The sequence below is a fragment of the Bos taurus genome, chromosome 3, assembly GCF_002263795.3.
Source record: "Bos taurus isolate L1 Dominette 01449 registration number 42190680 breed Hereford chromosome 3, ARS-UCD2.0, whole genome shotgun sequence".
Taxonomy (NCBI): domain Eukaryota; kingdom Metazoa; phylum Chordata; class Mammalia; order Artiodactyla; family Bovidae; genus Bos; species Bos taurus.
In genome coordinates, this window is record NC_037330.1 from 29,814,052 (window position 1) to 29,835,742 (window position 21,691).

At 36.8% G+C, this 21,691-nt stretch overlaps 1 protein-coding gene across 5 annotated transcripts in view; it reads right to left on the reverse strand.

Annotated features, from left to right (window-relative positions):
• The window catches only part of MAGI3 (membrane associated guanylate kinase, WW and PDZ domain containing 3), a 259,275-nt gene that overhangs the window by 110,766 nt on the left and 126,818 nt on the right, over nucleotides 1–21,691 (reverse strand). For 4 of the 5 annotated variants that reach the window (NM_001192746.1, XM_005204131.5, XM_010803185.4 and 1 more), the window contains exon 2: nucleotides 1,388–1,504. In NM_001192746.1, coding sequence (NP_001179675.1) covers nucleotides 1,388–1,504 — 117 coding nt within the window. Of the gene's footprint in view, nucleotides 1–1,387; nucleotides 1,505–20,269; nucleotides 21,356–21,691 lie in introns of those variants that run through there. The other variant, XM_024989434.2, reaches the window with a different exon arrangement.

The window sequence follows — 21,691 nt, forward strand, 5'->3', positions numbered from 1 at the left end:
CATTTTTAACATGTCTAGACTAACATGTAGTCAATAGGACCCTCTGAAGGATAAACTACAGATATGCAAGAATCAGATGTGCCCTTTCAGTTTGTTTCTCTGTTACTTGTGTCTGCAGATAGTTTCATTTTATATACTTCTGTATATCTTATAAACCTCATAATAGTGTTGTTAACTTTAACCAGAAAAATGATTAAAGTTTGAAATTAAAGCTTAAAAAACAAAAAAAATCAGATGTATACTTTAAAGATGGACTAGACTGAGGGGACACGGGAGGCAGGGGATACAGTTAGAATGGGGCAAGGGGACAAACACTGCTGAGTACCTACTTCAGATCAAGTGGTTTACAATTATACTCTCGCTTTAATTCTAGTAGCTATATGAAGCGAGCCTTATGATTTCATATTTTATACATGGAGATTCTGAAACCTTAGGAAGTTTAAATAATCTGCCCAAGTGAACCAACTAGTATAATGCTAGAATCAAGATTTTTAAGTCAGTTTTACTTAGTTCTTTGCAACTACATAATGGCAAATTTTTGTTGTTGTTGTTTAAAGTCTAAGTAAGAAAGAGGGAGGGTCTATGATAGTGCAGAGAGAGAGGTATTTCAGAAGCATAATTAGGAAGGCTTGGTGATGAACTGGACATTGTGTAAGATTAAATAACAAGATAAAGATATAAAGAATTCCAGAGATGGTGTAAAAGCTAGTATCCACAAGGAGTTACAAATATACTGAGAAGTAAAACAAATCAGATGTCCTTATAGGCCCTTTTATTTACTGCTTTTCTTCTTCCCCAGACCTACAGTAATTAAACCAAGTTTATGATTTATTATGTGCTTAAAAAAAAAAAAAGCCAAAAACACAATTACAACAACAATCAGCTCCTATGAAAACTATTAAAACTGGAATCAATACACCAACATCTAGGTGAAAATTCAAAGGCGGCAGGCACTGCACGCTTCCTCCTGTTTTCCTTTGGGGAAAGGCCAGATTTTAAAATCAGTAATATCCTAATAATTAATATAAAATGTTTGTTCTCAGCATACAAGCATGGAGAGCAAAAAGTCTTAACTGTATAGGTTTTAGAAATTGATTTATAGGGAAAAAATCTAGTTAGCAACATGTATATTTATATCATTAAATTCTTAAAGTCTAATGAATTTTTTTAAAAGTCACAATATAGAATCTGCTAGTTCTTCTATTTTTAAAAACCAAACCCTTGAAAGTCCTCTGAAAAATTTTCTCTTTATCCAATTTTTGTTTCATTCCAGTGCCCCAGCTTAATCTTCACAGTTTCATATGAGATTCTCAAGAGAATTATTTCTAGATATTTGATTAAATAAAGATATCTTGGCCACATTTCTTTGATTCTATCTTATACTTACATGGAATGGTTCTCAAGTAGAGATTATCTCTGATCACTTGCTGCAGTTTATGGTCAATTGATCCTTTCTGAAACTGAAGACTCAGATAATGTCGCAAATCTTTATTAATGACTTTGCCTACAACAACAACAAAAAAAAAATAAGACAAAATAAATAATTGTTAGGTTTCCAGTTAAATATCAATGCTAGTTAATGATTACCCTTAAACCATTTAGCCATAAATAGGATAAAAGAAATCAGAGTATTTTATTCAAAATAACATAACTATACCAAACTATTATAGGTACTATAATTAAAATACACACCTGTAATATACAATGTGGGTACAATTTTACATGGCAAGAGAGGGAGGAGGTATGGGTCAGAGAGTACGACAAATATCCAAAGTTATTTCATTCAATCCCATGACTTTAAGTACAATCGATAAACAGGTAAGTTTCAAATTCTTATCACGTCTCTATTCCTGACCTGACTCCACCAGACTCCAAATGCATCAAACTCCTTCATCTATATTGCAGATAAATAAATTTCAGATGACCAAAACAGAACTCTTAATTCTATCCTGTTCCATTACATTTCTCTCCTCTAATCTTAGAAAATCATGTCCTCTGTTTTAGAAAATTACCACAATGCTGCTGAAGCTGAAGCTCCAATACCTTGGCCACCTCAAGCAAACAGCTGACTAACTGGAAAAGACTGTGACGCTGGGAAAGATTGAAGGCAGGAGGAGGAAAAAAAAAAAAAAAGGAGGGGAGGGCGACAGAGGATGAGATGGCTGGATGGCATCACTGATTCAATGGACATGAACTAGGGCAAACGCTGGGAGATGGTGAGGGACAGGGAAGCCTGGCGTGCTGCAGTCCACTGAAGAAGAACAACAACCCAACAGAACAAGCCCCAAACCTAGAAGTCAGCCTCAATTTCTTCTTTTTACTTCTATCCCTCAATGCAATTAATTAGCAATTTTTGTCAGTTCTCCCTTCAACACATATCGCATAACTGCCTACTTCTATTTCCATTGCTACCACCCTAAACTAATCCACCATGATTTCTCACCTGGAATTCTGCAAAAGCCTTCTAATTCATTCCCCTGCACCCATTTTTGGTTCCTTCCTGCTTCCACCATTCCCAAAGAAGCCAGAATGAGATTTTAAAACATAAGTCAGATAATCGATACTCTGTTTAGAACCACCTAATGACTTCTTGCTACTCTTAGAATATAATTCAGACTTCTAAACAGGGCCTAGCAAGCCCTACATATTCCAGCTCTGACCATCTCGGACCCAAACTCACCCACCCTTCCCCCTCTCAAACTATGTTCTGCCCACAAGTCCATCTTTCTCATCTCTAATAGGCCAAATGGGTCCTATTCAGAACCTTCTGCCTATCACTAGATGGAACAGGCATTCTCTGTCCATCTGTTTGACTCCTAGATGCCACGTAAATGAGTAAGAATGAAAGGTTTCTTCCTTATTTGTGGCGAAAACGGGAGATTAAAAAGAGGAATATTAGGGGTATCAAAAAAATATAAGCAGAAAAATAGGGAGCTACAGAAATCTGGTAGCAGTGAATTTGTAATAATGGTTGAACTTAAAATGATTATCCAAGCAATACAAACACTTTCATTAGATAAGATTTCAGTAACTCAAAAAGAGCAATGCTAAAACAAAACAGATTATGTTACTGAATAAGAAATGACTGGTTGATTAAAATATACGCTTTACTTCAAACAATATAGTTACGGCCAAATTAAATAATTTAAAAGGTTACTACAGATTGGTTCATTCTTTCAACTGTTATTTCATAACATAGCATTTCGAATCCTCTCTTTTCTCACATAAATACATAAGCATAACCTGTATGAGAGAGTACTAAAATAAGCAGGAAATCAGAGTGCTTCTAAAGTTTGGAGATAACATTCATGTTCTAAACTAATAAACACAAACCAAGAAGTCCCTGTTTTGCATTGTCAAAAATAGACACTGAGGAAGAGGGAAACCTTGTGATCAAAGAAGAAAACCTGAAGGATATTTACAAGGATAACACTGAACAATCTGTGGCTGAGGCTGCTTTTGTCAGGACATTTAGTGGCCCCACCAACCAAAGTCCAATTTAGATGGATTCATATTATTTCATTTTTTTTATTACAGTACTTATTCATTGTTGGGTAGAAGAAAAACCCAATTCATAATCAGTACTGTACAGTCACATTGCTTATTGAACAAAACCATACCCAATTACAAGTTTATTAAATATTTTGAAAACTAGGTAAAAAGTGTTTTGATCGCATTGTAATAATAACTATACAAAAGCCTTGGTGGATTGTTACATAAGTGCTTGAAAGTGTTTAGTGATGTTTGTGGAGGTTCGGCTAGGGTTTTGACTAGACAGAGAACGAATCAGTTTTTTCAACCTAAAATAAATTATATAGACTTCAAAACCTGCTATCCAACATATTTTCAAAAATAGATATAATCTAGATAAAGGATAATGCCTGTTTTATTAAAAAACACAATCTGAGTAAACACTTTTTAAATTCAAGGTTTAAAAAAGTTTTTGAAGCTTTACTATAAAATATGGCATGACTCAGAGAGATAACTATAAAATGCTAAAAACTCACATTGAGTTTTAATCTACCAATCTATAAAAACAACAGCCATTGAATTAGATGTAATTAAAGACAAAGCCATAATAAAAATCATGGATCACAAATTACAGCATGAGGGGCTCTCAACAGGGGAAATGAATTCAATTTCTGTTTCAAGGGCCCACAAGATCTTAAGACTGAGAGAATCGGTAAAGCAGAAAGAGTTAAGGAATGACACCTAGATTTATCAGAGTAGAAACTGCTTCCTAATCTTCACCCTCAACTTCTACAGGGACTCTGGATACAACACTGAGATGAACAGCTGCAAAGAAAAGGGTGAAGTACAATTTCATAAATGGGATATTTTATTTAAAGTATGAAAAGTATTCAAAGATGTCATCACATTTCTCTGATGTTGGGAAAAAATATTACAAACATCACAAAATGTCAATGATAAAAGATTAACAAATTATATAGATTGGCATTCTTTAAAATAATAATAATAAAATATATTGGATATAGCAGTCATCATGAATGTCCTTATTTCAAGAAACCAAAAAAACTTTCGTTAAGGGGATGGAATATTACGCTTCCCTCTTTGATGTAGTTTCAGGAAATTTGTTTTGTTTTTTTTTTTTTAAAGTACAAATATCCTAAATAGGCAGGTGGCTATGGAATTACCAGAAGGCCAACAGAAACATTAGCTCACAGAGACAATGGAGAGATTATCTATATTACTGAATTATATATGAACTTCTGCCTTTTAAGAAAGTTTCACAGAAACTTGACATTTCAAGAGTATGAAAAACATCTATTTGGGATTAATGCAGCCGTTAAACAAATGAGAAAAAAAGACTGTTCATAATTGCATTTTTACTCAGCCTTTGCTTCAAAGCGCTAAGACTATTCTTTGACTTTTAAGTGACTTATAAGTCAAATTGATTTATATGAAACTTAAAAACAGATCTATAAATCTTAAAAATACAGCTTAGGAGAGGAAAAGTCTATAACTCAACTCTCAATCACATGAATAAATCAATAATCAAAAGAACTCATGACTCAAATTCATACTTTCTGAATCTATGCCAATTAATATTCACTACCATTACTCTTTAAGGGGGCTTCCCTGATAGCTCAGTTGGTAAAGAATCTGCCTGCAATGCAGGAGACCCCGGTTCAATTCCTGGGTTGGGAAGATCCACTGGAGAAGGGATAGGCTACTCACTCCAGTATTCTTGGGCTTCTTCCCTTGTGGCTCAGCTAGTTAAGAATATGCCCACAATGCAGGAGATCTGGGTTTGTTCCCTGGGTTGGGAAGATCACCTGGAGAAGGGAAAGGCTACCCACTCCAGTATTTTGGCCTGGAGAATTCCATGGACTGTATCAGTCCATGGGCTCACAAACAGTCCAGACACAACTGAGTGACTTTCACTTTCACTTTCTTCACTCTTTAAGGAATCAGTGTAGAGAGTCACTGGTTATTATTTAGGTAAACACTGCTGCATGCTGGCATGGGCCATGCAAGCAGCTGTAAACCAATTCAACTGCCAACATCTTACTGTCTTTTCCATAAAGATTGTCTAGGAGACTTTGTCAATCACTTGCCAAAGTCAAGATATGAGAAGTCTTTAGTATTGTCTAATCCAGTAGTAATTATGCAATTGAAAAGAAGAAAAAAATGAGGTCAATTTGGCATGTCTTTTTCTTATACATTTGCGTTGATTCATGGAGATCATCCCATTCTTTTCTAAACACTTCCAATATTTTATTAATTGTATTGTTTACAATCTCTTCAAACGTTGTCGCAGCTTAAAGTCAGGAAAGTGGACTTGCATTTTCACAATCTATGCCTTTTTGGAAACTGGAACATTTGTCTCGCCTCAGTCTCTTGGTACTTCCCACATTCATGGTTTCATAAAGAATACTGACAGTCACCCTGAGATCACATCTGAGAGTCCCTTTAACTCCTGGGAGGGCAACTCAACTATGTCTTGAAAATTTAGTTTCATGTAAAGTGAATGATATGCTCATGATCTCTTCATCTTTTTAAAATTTAGTTTTCCTCACTTGAAGTTGTTTATCTTTTACTGTTGGAAAAGTAATTCTTCCAGTTCAAGATTACAGACACAAAGTAGAATGACATAGAACTGATTTCTGCCTATAAAGAACTACCAATAACCCCTTCTCACAGTAAGCCTACCTGTTCCTTCTCATCGCTCTTGCTCCAAACACAAACTTAAAAGCTCTTTGAGCTCTCCAAAGTATCTAAACTCCTTTTGAGCTTTGGCAATTCAGGAAATTCTTCAATGTTTCTTGGTCTACTTAGCACTTTACAAATGTGATTATGTGTTCCATCCAATTATTAATCATATACATCTTTTAAAAATCTTGAGCTGCTCAGAACATTCTTTGTACCTATAAGAATTTCATCACATAACTTATCTTTTAGAAATTTCTAGTCTTAGAATCACACCTATAGATACCATAAACTTAAAAAAAAAAAATCTGTTTTCCTCAGAGGCAAAGTACAGGCATAACCATGTCCCACTCTTCTTCTTAACTATGATGACTGTAAGATAGCCTGGTGAAATTCTCCAAACAGTTCAATCTAACTAGCTCAACACAAATGATGTTACTCACTAGTCATTTCCCATTAGACCCAGACTCAAGAGCAAAGCATTTCACTGCTTCCTCTACCTCCTAAGCTCTATGAAATCAATGAAAAAGATACATATAAGCTTAATTCCAAACTGGCTCCTTGGTTAAAGTCAGGCATTTTCTAAGACAAAATAAGCCAAACTGCAGTCCATTTGTTTGTGAAACTGTAATCTTCTCTAGGCAATCAGTATCTATACATTTCATAATAAAACACCTTCTATAGCACAAAAGTTATTTTAAAATATCTTGTATGGTTATTAAACATAGAAGTTTGTCTACTATCTTAGGGGCAAAGCCGTGGTTTTATAGATTTAATCCCAGGATCAAGCACATAGAATGTGTGAATCAGCTTAATTTTGTATTTTTTATTGTTTATTTCATGCTCTCCATCATCGAATACGTGAAATTTTAGAATACTCAACTGACAGAGTATTCAATAGTCTATACAAAACTTTATTTCAAACTGTGCTTCTTAAATAATGAAATTAACTTTATTTGGACTCTCTCAAAATGCTAAAGTAAATTCTTCATTGATACAGCAAGCTCCATGTCTTTAAAAGTAAGTTTTAATGATAGTTTTTAATGCCAATTCCTCAAATTATTTTCTTTGTTAATGTGTTTAAATGTGTTCATAAAATGCTATCTAGCTCTCCTGAAATACAAAATGAGGCTAAATTTTAAAAAGTCTACTGTCTTCTAGCTCCACCAGGGATAGCAAGTCTAGAGGTAGGGGAAAAAACCCAAACCCTTTTTCTGAATGTAAAATATAAGAATGAAAAGAAAAAGAAATAGAGAACAATGATGACTAGGACTGCTATTTTATAATGATAATTACTATATTGTACATATATGCTTCCCTGGTGGCTCAGCTGGTAAAGAATCCACCTGCAATGCAGGAGACCTGGGTTCAATCCCTGGGTTGGGAAGATCCCCTGGAGAAGGCCATCCACTTCAGGATTCTGGCCTGGAGAATTCCATGGACTGTATAGACCATGCATGGGTCACAAAGAACTGGATATGACTGAGCGACTTTCACTTTCACATATATGCTTTATGTTTTCACTTACACCTCATGAAAATTTTAAGGTATATATTATTATTACTACTATTTAATAGGTAGGGAGCTGAGGTATAGAGAAGTGACTTGGCCAAGGTTATATCACTGGAAGTAGCAGACCTGGGATCTGAACCCAGTTAAACTGGCTCTAGAATCTGAACAATAAGCACTGTGCTAGAATACCTCTCTCTCTCCCCTTTTTTCCATTCATCCACCTACCTTCCTATCTTTTGCTGAATTTTTTCTCTTGTATAAAGGTATAAGAATACAAGCTTAGAAGACCATCTTTAATAAGAGCTCACTTTTCCTAAAACAGTCACATTTATTGTGTAAAAAAAAAAAAAAAAAAAAGATTTAATGAGCCCTGAGATTTCCTGAAGCTCTTAGGGGTAAGGCAGTGAAAGAGAGTGCACCCAAAGGAACTAAAAGTCTCACAGGGATGATGAACACGGAGAAAGAAATTCAGACATGAGAGCATTATGACTGAGCCACTGTGGGAATCTACAGCCTAGATCCTAAGTCTAGGGAATCTCCAAAGACACCACTGAGGAACTGCACTGGAGCTGAAAACTGAAGGATAAATAGGAGACAACCAAATTTAAAAGGAGGAGGGGGGTGTTGGTAGAGTGAGTGGTACATGTGAAGGCGTTTACTTGAGACGGGAAAGAACACTGTGCTGACAGAAACTGAGAGAAATCCAGTATAGCTGGTTCTTAGAAAGCGAGGGAGCGTTCACACAAGCTGAGACAAGGGTTCCAAGGGCCAGCGGGTTGAGCAGAACCTTGTAACAACAACTTAAAAGAACTTCAACTAACTCAGGTATGACGCCTAGGCCCTTCATAATTGTTATCAGCGAACAACTTGCAGATATATTCTTCCTGGCCACATCTATATTTCATACTTGTGTCCAAATGCCACCTTGTTATTTCTATTCTTTTATCTGTAAAAGCATATTCAAAGTTATAAACCTGGATGATCCTTACCAATATAACTGTTTAAGTATGCCACTCTCATTACAGGCAAGTGGAACCTAATGCATTTTTTAAATAATTTGTATAACTAAATTCTTATTCTGTCCCAAATTTGAAAAGCACTATATCTTCTGGAGTCTCCTGAGCCACTTAAGTGTTTAAAACTGGGCAGTTTTCAGTACCCTTTTGAGTTACAGTATGAAAAATCACAGACCGAAGAGATGAACTACTGAGATTCCACCTCAGTAGTTAGGGAAAGTCTCCCACTCACAGAAGGCACATTCTTTTTTTCCTCAGCCTTTTAAAATATTACTGACATATATGTAAGTTTAAGGTATACATGTGACCATCTGATACTTGTATATGGGCACTAAGTCGCTTCAGTCATGTCTGACTCTTTTCAACCCTATGGACCGTAGCTCGCCAGACTCCTCTGTCCATGGGATTCTCCAGGTGAGAATACTGGAGTGGGTTGCCATGACCTCCTCCAGGGGATCTTTCCAACCCAGGGATAGAACCCACGTCTCTTACATCTGCATTGGCAGGCAGGCTCTTTACCACCAGCACCAGCTGGGAAACCTGATGCATGTACATATTGCTAGACAAGTACCATAACAAGGTTAGTTTGCAACCCCACTTTTTCACATACTTACCATTTAATGAATGTACAGTGATAATATTTAAGATAACAACTTTGACACATGTAATCTGGTATTACAGTCATCACGTTGTACGTTAAAACCCCAGAACTTAGCCATCTTAGGGCCGTATGTTTGTACCCTTTCACCAACATCTCCCCATTTTCCCTATATCCAGCCCCTGAAAACCACCATTCTGCTCTTTATTTCTATGAGAATATGAGTTTCTGTTTCTATCGCTATTACATTCTACATGTAAATGAGAAGATACAGTTTTGTCTTTGCCTGCTGGAGGTCACATTCTTTGTCTGTATTACAAGCTAGGGCAGGAGTACACATTAAAATGGGAATGTCCATTCTCCACTGGTTCCCGGAAGCAGTCCTCATAAACACATCGGTCAGAGTTCATCTACTGCCCTGGGTCCTACATCACTGCCAGTTTAACGTCAAGTTTGCCGCTGCACCCTTGGTCCTTGCCCAGCACACCCGAGAAAAGTTTTCTTTTCTCCCTTCCTTTCTTTCCTTCCTTCCCTCCCTTCCTTGATTATTATTTTTAATGCATTTATCATCAGAAGAACTGGGAGCACAGCTAAAGAAAGAACTCTTTGGTTTAGGTGGTCTATATATCTGAAAAATCCCTGAACTACACCAAACTAAATATACGCATCCCTAGCTCCTCTGTCCATGGGGATTCTCCAGGCAAGAATACCCGCATGGGCTGCCATGCCCTCCTCCAGGGGATCTTCCCAACCCAGGGATCGAATCCAGGTCTCCTGCATTGCAGGTGGATACTTCACCACCTGAGCCACCAGGGAAGCCCAAAAGTCAAACACTATTTACTACACGTAGAATTCAACATTATACAGCATTGAAATTGCTTCATTGTATTCACATTATGTATAAATAAAACCAATTCTAATGCTGTAAGACAATGGCACCCCACTCCAGTACTTTTGCCTAGAAAATCCCATGGATGGAGGAGCCTGCTAGGCTGCAGTCCATGGGGTCGCGAAGAGTCGGACATGACTGAGCGACTTCACTTTCACTTTTCACTTTCATGCATTGGAGAAGGAAATGGCAACCCACTCCAGTGTTCTTGCCTGGAGAATCCCAGGGATGGGGGAGCCTGGTAGGCTGCCGTCTATGGGGTCGCACAGAGTTGGACACAACTGAAGCGACTTAGCAGCAGCATACTTTTCTGAAAAAAGATTTTTTTTTTAGTGTTTTTGCTTAAATTTTTTGCTAAAGTAAACCAAGTCTTTCTGTGTAGAATGTATTTCCAAATAACAATCATTTCTCTAAAAAAATTCTGATGCGTGGCCAGGGATCTGAGTTATAAATAAAAAGTTGATGGCCCAGAAGAAAATTCTGTTGTGTCTGTATTTCTCCTTACTTCTGAGGCATCTTGTCCTACCCTTCTAACCTCCACACCCAACTCTTTCCCCTACTGGTTTCAGTTTTGTATCTACTCCACCTGGAGCCCCACAGAGTTGTGGACATATAAATACGGTTAGAGCAAAAGGCCTGCGCGATGACCATCTGTTCACCTACTCTTTGAAGCCAACACTCAGAACCCTGAGGTCCACATTAAGGAGCTCTTGTTTCACCTCTCCTCCCTGCTGGTTCTTGCTACAAACACTGGGGTACATGGTGGCCTCCCTCGCTGGATCTTAAGCTTGTGTGAAGCCAGGAACTATGCTTTGTTCATTTATGTATCTGTCCTCCAAGACACCTAGCACAGCACTGAGTAAACATTCTTTAAACACTCCAAAATGATACTTTTTGAAAATTAAACCTTTCATTTTGTATTGGGAGTATGGCCAATTAACAATGCTGTGATAGTTTCAGGTAGACAGCTGAGGGACTCAGCCATACATACACATGTATCCATTCTCCCCCTAAACTCCCCTCCCATCCAGGCTGCCACATAACATTGAGCAGAGTTCCCTGTCCTATATAGTAGGACCCTGTTGGTTAGCCAACCAAAAAGACACTTGATAATGTGATTGCTATACTGATACGAGTTTTAAATGGAATTCATCTGAGAAAAACATTTCTACTGTAATCCTCACAAAAATCCTTTCATTAAGCAGCACTATTAAAAGTAATGTCTTGATTATAACAATGTGGTCAAGTGCTCATAACGTATCTTAAATGAAAAGCAGGGCACAAAACAGAACATTCAGTGTGACCCCCCCCAAATTGTAACATATCTGAGAATATGCAATTTTTTAAAAGGTAAGCGTCATATATAAACTCATACTTATTAAATAGTTAGCAACACTTAAATATTATTGCAGGTGATTTTTTAATTTATTGGGTGATTTTTTAAAACTTTTATCTTCATGGTTCTGAATTTTCAAATTTTCTACAATGAAAATCTACTACTACGATGAGAAAAACTTTTAAAAACTAGAAACCATACTTTCAAAAATCTGTGCCCTTCAAAGGTCATTTGTGGAAAAAAAAAAGCCTGACCTAGCAGAGCAGTATGACAAAAAACTTGAAAAGTTCTATGTAAAAGCTGATACTACTTGTGTAGGTTTTCCTTTAGTTCTTTATTTTTAATAAGTATTGATAGTATTTTCCCCATAGTAAGGTTAAATTCCAACCATTTATTTTTAACTAAAATGCTCAACTGATAAGCTATAGAATACTAAAATCTCTATTTTAAAAATAAAATGAAAATCACATTCTGGAAAAAACACAACAAAATTACCAAATTGTCCCTTTAAAAGTCATGTATCAGGAAGAGCACAGTAAGGTGAACCTTTCTAGCAAAAAGGAGTAGAAAAAATAAGAAATTATCAAAAGAGGGTCTTTTTCTTTTCAAAGCTTTTATTTGATGGGATCATGTAGATTTAGTACTTGAAGAAAAACAGTATTTCTCAAGTGCTATCCTGAGGCGATTCACAATTTTTTTCTTTCTGGCACTCACATCAGGAATCATTAGCAAACCTGTCATAATGCCAGATAACCAGTGCCTGGATGGCACACCAATATCTGAATCATAGTATTAATGCTTCATCCTTTTGACAAGAGGGTACAAAGCCATCTATTGTGCCCTGTCATTTTCCTGAAAACAGAAATAACTGGGTTCAGTGGTCTTTGCAAATCAAAGTTATATACTTCAGCAGAACGTCCAGGACTTGAGGTAGAAGATTTGTTACTGATGTTCATTATAACAGCTAATAAAAAGACAGCTGAAAAGGAATACAGATGTGCTTGATTAGAAGTCTAACTGGGAAAAAAAAATGACTATTAGAGAACTCAGATTGTATTTTAAGATGCATCATTATGTAAACAACAATCTCAACCTCCAGGTTCAGGCAGTAGGCTGATAGAATTAACCACTATTAAAGAAGGAATTTAATAGCTTCTATTTGTCTGACAGCTTTTAAAAACATAGATTTATACTAATCCTTAGAAATTTTCTAAAGTAGATAATTTAAAGGTCCTAAAAACTATATTAAACATCAAAAGTGATCTGAATCTCTGGAGTCAACATTCATTACAAAATAATCTATTTCCCATTTTCATTTCTAATCTTTATGTTTAAATCAGGAACATACTTAAAAGGACTTTTTAAATTATCCTTTCAAAAAATGTCAGAACTTCAATTTTAGAAATAAATAACCATTTCTATGCATAGCCCCTTCCCCAAATTCCTCCACTCCCTCCAACTCACTTCAACTATAAGGCTGAAAGATTGAGGACCTTTCAGAAAATGTCAATATAAATGATACTGTCAGAAGATCTCTAGTCTCCCATTTCCCTTTTAAAGGGTCTTAAAAAAAAATCCTAAAGGAAATCAATCCTGAATATTCATTGGAAGGAGAAAGCTGAAACTCCAATACTTTGGTCACCTGATGTGAACAGCTGACTCACTGGAAAAGACCCTGATGCTGGGCAAGATTGAAGGCAGGAGGAGAAGGGGACGACAGAGGATGAGATGGTTGGATGGCATCACCAACTCAATGGACCTGAGTCTGAGTAAGCTCCAGGAGTTGGTGACGGACAGGGAAGCCTGGTGTGCTGCAGTCCACGAGGTTGCAAAGAGTCAGATACGACTGAGTGACTAAACTGAACAAATAAAAGAACACGAAAAAAAAAAAGGGGGGGGGGTAGGGTGGGGAGGTGAAGGAGGAAGGATAGGAAGGGAGGAAGTAAGGGAAGGAGGGTATTCGTACCCCTAAACTAAACCAACAGCAAGAAAACAATGTTTCAAAAGGCAATGGGAATTTCTATAAATTACAATATCAATTATTGAATACTATGAAACTACATAATAAAAACCACAATCAAAGGTATTAAATGGCCTGATCAGATTGATAGTCCTGAATTTAGGTCTAAGAATTGAAAGGGAGTTGTCTGGACAATGTGACAACATAAATCATTTTTATAAAAGGCTCTCTAATACAGAACAAAACAAAGAGAAATAATAAAAAATAGAAGAAAAAAAAATTACTCTTTGTCCACTGAAATACCAACTCCAAAGACTATAAAACATTTTGGATCACACTGAAAAAATGCCAGAAGCTGACACATAACACCCTAGCTTTTAAACTCAGCACATTTTGCAGACTCTTTTCAGTACAAAATGTTGATACATTGAATGTATATATTTATCTACAAAATAAGGGTATATGAACTGCTGTTCCCAATCCCTAGAAGCAGGAGATACAAGCATTCAGAGAGAAATAGAGACAAAACTTCCAAAATGTAGCTGTCCCTGGCACTAACTCCCTACCCCCAGGATATCAGAATTACTAAGTATTAATAGAGGGTAAATGTTTCCACGTCAAGCTGGAGAGTTCATATGCTAATGGGAACAGTAAGGGTTATCCAGGTAAACAGGAACAATAGTCAATAAAAAGCATTAATAGACTGACATTGTGAAAAGGTAACTTCTCTGTGTATAGAATAAACAGAGGAGGGAGCCAAGAATAGCTATGAGGCATGCAGTTAAAATGTGAGGGCCATTGTCCAGGTCAGTATTCGTAGTGGAAAAGTAGATGGATTTGAGATTCACTGTGCATGCCCATGGGGTCACGAAGAGTCGGACACAACTGAGTGACTTCACTTTCACTTTTCACTTTCATGCATTGGAGAAGGAAATGGCAACCCACTTCAGTGTTTCTGCCTGGAGAATCCCAGGGATGGGGGACCCTGGTGGGCTACTGTCTATGGGGTCGCACAGAGTCGGACACGACTGAAGCGACTTAGCAGCAGCAGCAGCAGTACATGCACATATATATGTAAAATTTTTCAATACCAAACACTATCCTTCTAGAATAGGTTGTCATCTGATATTTGAGCCTTACAAAGTCTCAGATTACAGAATGATCTATGTTATTTTATTTTGAAAAATACAAGGTACTATCTGAAGAAAACATGTTAGCCTGAACCAACAAAACAGTTTAAGAGATAATCTAACACAATTGCTGGAGGTTAGGGGTGGGGGTAGGGGGGAACAAATAAAGTGAGAAGATTCAGTGTTTTTTCTTGGGAGATTACTTCACAACTGCATGTGACAATGTCATTGTTAAGCAATCTTTCAATGACCAGGTTTTACTCGTTTGTTTTAAAGGTAGTGCTGCTGCTAAGTCGCTTCAGTCATGTCCGACTCTGTGCGACCCCATAGACAGCAGCCCACCAGGCTCCTCTGTCCCTGGGATTCTCCAGGCAAGAACACTGGAGTGGGTTGCCATTTCCTACTCCAATGCATGAAAGTGAAAAGTCAAAGTGAAGTCGCTCAGTCGTGTCTGACTCCTAGCGACCCCATGGACTGCAGCCCACCAGGCTCCTCCGTCCATGGGATTTTCCAGGCAAGAGTACTGGAGTGGGGTGCCTTTTTCTGGTCAAGCCACACAGCTTGTAGGCTCTAGTTTCCCCACGAGGGATTGAACCTGTGCCTTTGACAGTGAAAGTGCGGAGACTTAACCACTGGACCACGAGGGAGCTCCCTGGTGATCACTTTTTGAAAAAAGCAATTCAGTCCATACTTAGGTTATGAGATCACGAACATACGCCAACATTTTGCTTGAATTGTACTTGTGGCAGGGACAGCATTACATACAGATTTTAAAACTACAATGTCTCAAGCAGCTTAGATGGAAGAGAGGAGGAGGAAGTGAACTGGGAAGTTGTTAGGTGACTCATTCCAGTGTTGACAAAATACTAAAGATGTAAGTTGAAGAATTTGAACAAAATTTTTACATGAAATAGTGGGAAAACAGTATTTCTAAATTTCATTTTAAATATACGTTAATTAAATTTTAGAGGTAGAAATCTGATTATATCCCTAAAAGCTTACATTCAGACTGCCTAATCAAAACAGTATGTGTTTTTTTAAGTATCTTTTTAAAAAAACTGTGGGACAGCATAAACTTAACTACAGGACCTTCTCCTATCTGGATATTCATGATATTATAAATAGAATCTATTAGCCTTAGCAATATATTTGATAAGAAGATTCAGGGGGAAAGAGACAACAGTAAAGATCACATCAGACTTCTAACTTGAAAAACCAGGAAATTTAAGTTCCATTTAAAGAAAAGAAATAGAAAGGGGAAGAAACAGATTTTGAGAATTGAGGCAGGAAATCAGTATGATAACATCTCATGTTATTTGAGGTGGCAGTGAGACAGATACCATATGAAAATATTAATGGATCTGAATTTAGAGCTGTAAATTGGGAGTCTTTAACTCACAATAAAAATCTGGCCTTGGTAGAGATGTGGGGCGATATAAGTTGGAACAACTTTTCTGGAAGGCATTATGGCAATATCTATTAACACACACTTGCATGTCTTCTGACAGAAGAGTTCTACTGAAGTTACAGTCACACAAAAATGTAAAAAACAAAACAAAACATAATAGATGGATGTTTACCACAGCATTATTTATAAGGAATTTAAATGTCCAACTATAACTGGTGAGTAAATTATCAATGATAAAATACATCTTCAATTACTGAGGTATGTTTTAACATGTTGTTGAATAAAAAAAGGGTTTCCCTGGTGGCTTAGTTGGTAAAGAATCCGCCTGCTATACAGGAGACCCAGGTTCAATCTCTGGGTGGGGAAGATCCCCTAGAGAAGGAAACGGCAATGCACTCCAGTATTCTTGCCTGGAAAATCCAGAGGGAGATACAGAAGGGAACTTTCAGTGCAAGATGTCATTTATGAAATTGGTACACTTTTCCTATATGTATTTATGCAAGAATATATTCTAAATATGCTCATCTCTGAGTGACAAGATGTTGAAGAATTTTACCCTCAACTTTGTAATATTCTATATTGTTTGAGAGATTTAAGATGACAACAACAGCATACCATATTTTAGCAATCCATAAAGCATTTTTCTCTTTTTTTCATTAAGAGTTGGAGCACAATATAACCTTGGAGGTAAATAATAAAAACAGGAAAAGAAGACCACCCTGGCTGAACTGGACCACTACCCCAGGCCTGAAACCAAACAATTAGGCTAGAGAAGTCAGTCCTGCTTGACCTTAAGCCTGTAATTTGATTACTGAAATCAGTAGTGACTCGGTGTTTAACAGGTCACTCCCAAAACTAGTTGCTAAACCCTGATCCAGGGAGCAAGTACTATAATGTGATTTAGGACAAGTTACTGTAAGACAAAATTAAAAGACATTTGCTCCTTGAAAGAAAAGCTATGACAAACTTAGACAACGTATTAAAAAGTAGAGACATCACTTTGCCAACAAATGACCATCTAGTCAAAGCTACAGTTTTTCAAGTAGTCATGTATAGATATGAGAGCTGGACCATAAAGAAGGCTGAGCACCAAAGAACTGATATTTTCAAACTGTAGAGCTGGAGAAGACTCTTGAGAGTCCCCTGGACTGCAAGGAGATCAAAACAGTTAATCCTAAAGGAAATCAACCTTGAATATTCATTGGAAGGACTGATGTTGAAGCTGAAGCTCCAATACTTTGGCCACCTGATGTGAGGAGCCGACTCACTGGAAAAGACCCTGATGCTGGAAAAGATTGAAGGCGGAAGAAGGGGACAGCAGAGGATGAGATGGTTAGATAACATCACTGACTCAATGGACATGAGTTTGAGCAAACTCTGGGAGATACTGAAGGACAAGGAAGCCTGATGAGCTGCAGTTTGTAGGGTCGAAAAGAGTCAGACGCAACTGAAAGACTGAACAACTGTAAGGCCACATCTTCAGGATTAGTAAGTTATGTATATGAAAACACTGACTGGAGAAAAATAATTTTTGATAGCTTGACTCCACTGAAAATATTTTCCCATGAGAAAGAAAAAAAGGAGAGAGAGATTATATGATAGAGCTCAGCCTCTCCCTTAAAGTAAACAAAACCAAAAGACAGGAGGGTAATAAAACAAAACGCCAGGCACTATGCTAGTGTTGAAGCTATAAAAATCATAATATAGTACCTGCCCTGGTGTTGGGGTGTCACAAACAAGTATAAACAACTGCTAAAACCAGTGAAAAAGCATGTACAAGGTACATGAGAGCATGTAGCTAAAAAGATAATAAATAACTATGTTTAGAGGGGAAAACCAGTTAATCTAGGCTGGAAGTATGGATGGGAGGACAGGATTGGGACTACCACGGGCATTTCAGGTAAGGGGAAGAGCACAGTGGCGGGGCGGTGGTAGATTATAAGACTAGAGAGATGCAGGAGCTCAGGTAACAGAAGGCTTTACTTATGTCACTAAATGGTTAGAACATAACTCTGTAGTGAAGAAGTTACTAAGATTTTTATTACCAGGAGAATGACACAGCCAAGCTTCTCTGGCAGCTCAGCTAGTAAGGGATCTGTCTGCATCAGGAGATCCCAGTTTGATTCCTGGGTCAGGAAGATACACTGGAGAAGGGACAGGCTACCACTCCAGTGTTCTTGGGCTTCCCTGGTGGCTCAGCTGGTAAAGAACCCACCTGCAATGTGGGAGACACGGGTTTGATTCCTGAGTTGGGAAGATCCCCTGGAGAAGGGAACAGCTACCCACTCCAGTATTCTGGCCTGGAGAATTCCATGGACTCTATAGTCCACGGGGTTGCAAAGAGTGGGACACGACTGAGCACCTTTCACTTGACACAGCCAGACTTGTGTTTCAGATGGATAATTCTGGCAACACTGTGGCCTATGGAGACAAGGAGAACAACTGGAGGGCACCAAGACCAGCACAGAATAAATTTAGCCACGAACCCATTAATACTGGCAGTAGAAGCAGTATTAGAAGAATCAACACAGCAGAAAATTGGGTTGGTGAAATAGGAGGCAACTCAAGAAACATAAACTGAAAATAATAATTTAATCAAAGAAGTGAATGCTCACAGATTTGCAGAGTGCTCTAATTTAAACTTAAATGACAGGAATCCTTGAAGGAAAAGGAGAATGAAATAAATAATAAATAAACAAATAGCGCAGCTGAAGGAAAGTGAAAAATTTTAAAGGAGAGAAGTTAGAAATTGAAAAGTTTACCATGTCTCAAAAAGAAGAAAAAGAAAGAAAAACAAGAGCAACATAAAAATACAAATTTAAATTCTTTAGGTATTTCCTTAAGTTTCTCAGAATAAGACCAGATATTATTTAAAGAGTCAAAATCAAGAGAGTTTAAGATGATAACTCCATGGTAAAAAAACATGATATAATACCCATGCTCCATTTGCTTGGCAACAAAAAGTCTTTCAGACTTGTGGTGGCAGTGGCGGTTTAAAAAAAAGAAAAAAGTGGGTTTTTCTTCCATTTAACTACCTTTTCTTCAGCAAGCAATGAATGATCCAGAGCTCTATGACTGAAGCTTAAAAAAGTACTATACTTTAAAGCTGCTATATGCAAATACTATATAATACTGTTACTGTGATAAAAATAAACAGATGACACATGAGAGAGAAATGATACACAGGCAAGGTAACAAGACCAGCAGACACGGGAAGCAAGCACAATCTAAGCTACCCTGTTTTTTATGGTGGAAAGTCAGAAACGAATGCTTCACAGAGAAATATAAATTAATCACAATTAGGTTGGAAAAAGTTTGTGGTAAGTTCAAGACTAACATCAATTCTTTGAAGCTCCTCAAAAACATACACCTTCATATATTATATGATTGTATCACCTACTCACATTATGAGGCACTTCTAAAATACACAGAATTAAACTCTCAAGACATAACATGATTCATTTGTACCTTAACCTCAGTAAACTTCACATAATTCTTTATTAAATTTTAAAAATAAAATTCAAAACCACAGAGCACTTTTGCTACTATTGAAGAAAACTATTCTATTTAAAAGAAGGACTAGTAGATGACAAAAAGTACCATTAAAAAGTACTCTTAGTTATCAAGGGTTTTTGAAGAGTCAGATGTAAGGATTTTAGATAAGATCTTAAAAAAATAAGATGAATTGGCAAAAAATTAAATATTTGCTAGTGATAAGATCATGGGTTACTATGCCTTGGCTTAAATTTTGTCTTAAATGTTGTTACAATTTTTACAACTCAAAATAAAACAAAACTAGATAACTCTCAACACAAAACATAGGTATATTTTACTTATAACTATAAAGACAAAGATATACACATTAATACTGATGAAAGGGAATTTGCAGACATGGAAATAAAGTTTAATGTTCATTTCTATTTCTGGGCAGCTATGTACATTTATAATACAAAAATTTTATGAAAAACTGACATATAAAAAGATTCACAGTTGACTCTACAAAAATGAAATACATAATTTTTCTTACAAAGTACGAAAATCTTTAAGCAGTAAGGCTACATTTATGTGATAATAATTTTAATCAAATTACCTAGTCGATTCAGTGAAGAACCAATTTAACTGATTTCATTTGTTAAATTAATGATTACTAATTGTCTGAGTTATAATTATGTGTCTGTCATTGAACAATAACAACTCTTACTTTATAGCAGAGGTTTTAAAAAAAATGCTTATAAGAACAGAATTGTACCTTCAAAGAAATTTTATGAGGAATTTAAATGTACAAAAACAGATAAGACTGCTGAGTCCAGTTTGAAAAACATTGCTTCACCAGTCAGAGGTTTACCAGGTTAATATGCAGGAGGTTGTTTTAGTACCTCAATATAGCTGCAATCCTCATCAGTCACCTTAAAGGGGGAAACAGAGATTTCTGTTAATACCATGTTATGTATTATAAGGCTTCCCAAAAGTATAGTCAGTTTAGTCAGTGATAGTGCCCTGCTTTCTTTTTTTCTTCCAATACACATTTGTTAAAATGTACTTAATTTTTTATATAATGAAAAGAGAGGAGGAAAAACCACTAGAAAAGAAAAAGGCAAAAATTAATGACTAGACAATTCAAAGAAATGCAATGACTTGTAAACACAGAAAAAGATATTTAACTTCACTCATGATAACCTCAACTTCACTAATATGATAAATACTAATCAAAACAACACAGATACCACGTCTCACCCATCAACTGATAAAACAAATGAACAGCCTTGGCGAGGCTGTGGAGAAAAAGCACTAGCATAAAGCGTTGACGGGTGCAGTGGCACACCAAGAGGGGGTGATGGACACAGACTGTGTCCGGTGCCAGAATAAGGAGGTATACTGTCCACAGAGAATTTATAAACCAAAACTCGATCTGCTCCTTACCATCAGGTGACGGCAATTTTTCTAAATGTCAACAATAAAATGCTCTCTGAAAAAAATTTTTAGTTTTTCCAAATTTTAAATAATTGTTGTGGTTGTTGTTGAGCTTTAATAACATGTATGTAAGTTTCAAATTCAACATTTTTATTACTTATTTTTCAAACACTGAACTACACATGAAGTTAATTTGAAGAACTCCCAGTTGGGCCTCTGATATACATGGATTCAGTTCTACACATTCATTTCGGAAGTTAAATCTGTAATGTTCTCAAATGGTCCAAACTCCATTCGAGCACAGTTTGTCTCTGCTGCTGCTGCTGCTGCTAAGTCGATTCAGTCGTGTCCGACTCTGTGCGACCCCATAGACGGCAGCCCACCAGGCTCCCCCGTCCCTGGGACTCTCCAGGCAAGAACACTGGAGTGGCTTGCCATTTCCTTCTCTAGCCCCTGTGTTATATTACCTACTCCTGCATTTAAAACAATAGATTCCAAATAAACAATGACTGCTGTAAGCTATTTCTCTTTTCTAGGTTATCTTTTTCCCTGGTGGGAGGTTTTAGTTGAGTTAATCAGACACAAAAATACTTGCAGACAGCTGGAATTAGCCTTGAACAATGACTAGTAAAGCACAAAGCTTTAAAAACAGTTAGTTAAAGAATAGTGCATGGAAACGGTGGTTAAGGTCATTAACTATACAACAATAAAACACAGGAAATGGACACTTAGAAAAAGAATCAAATTTTGAAGGATGCTA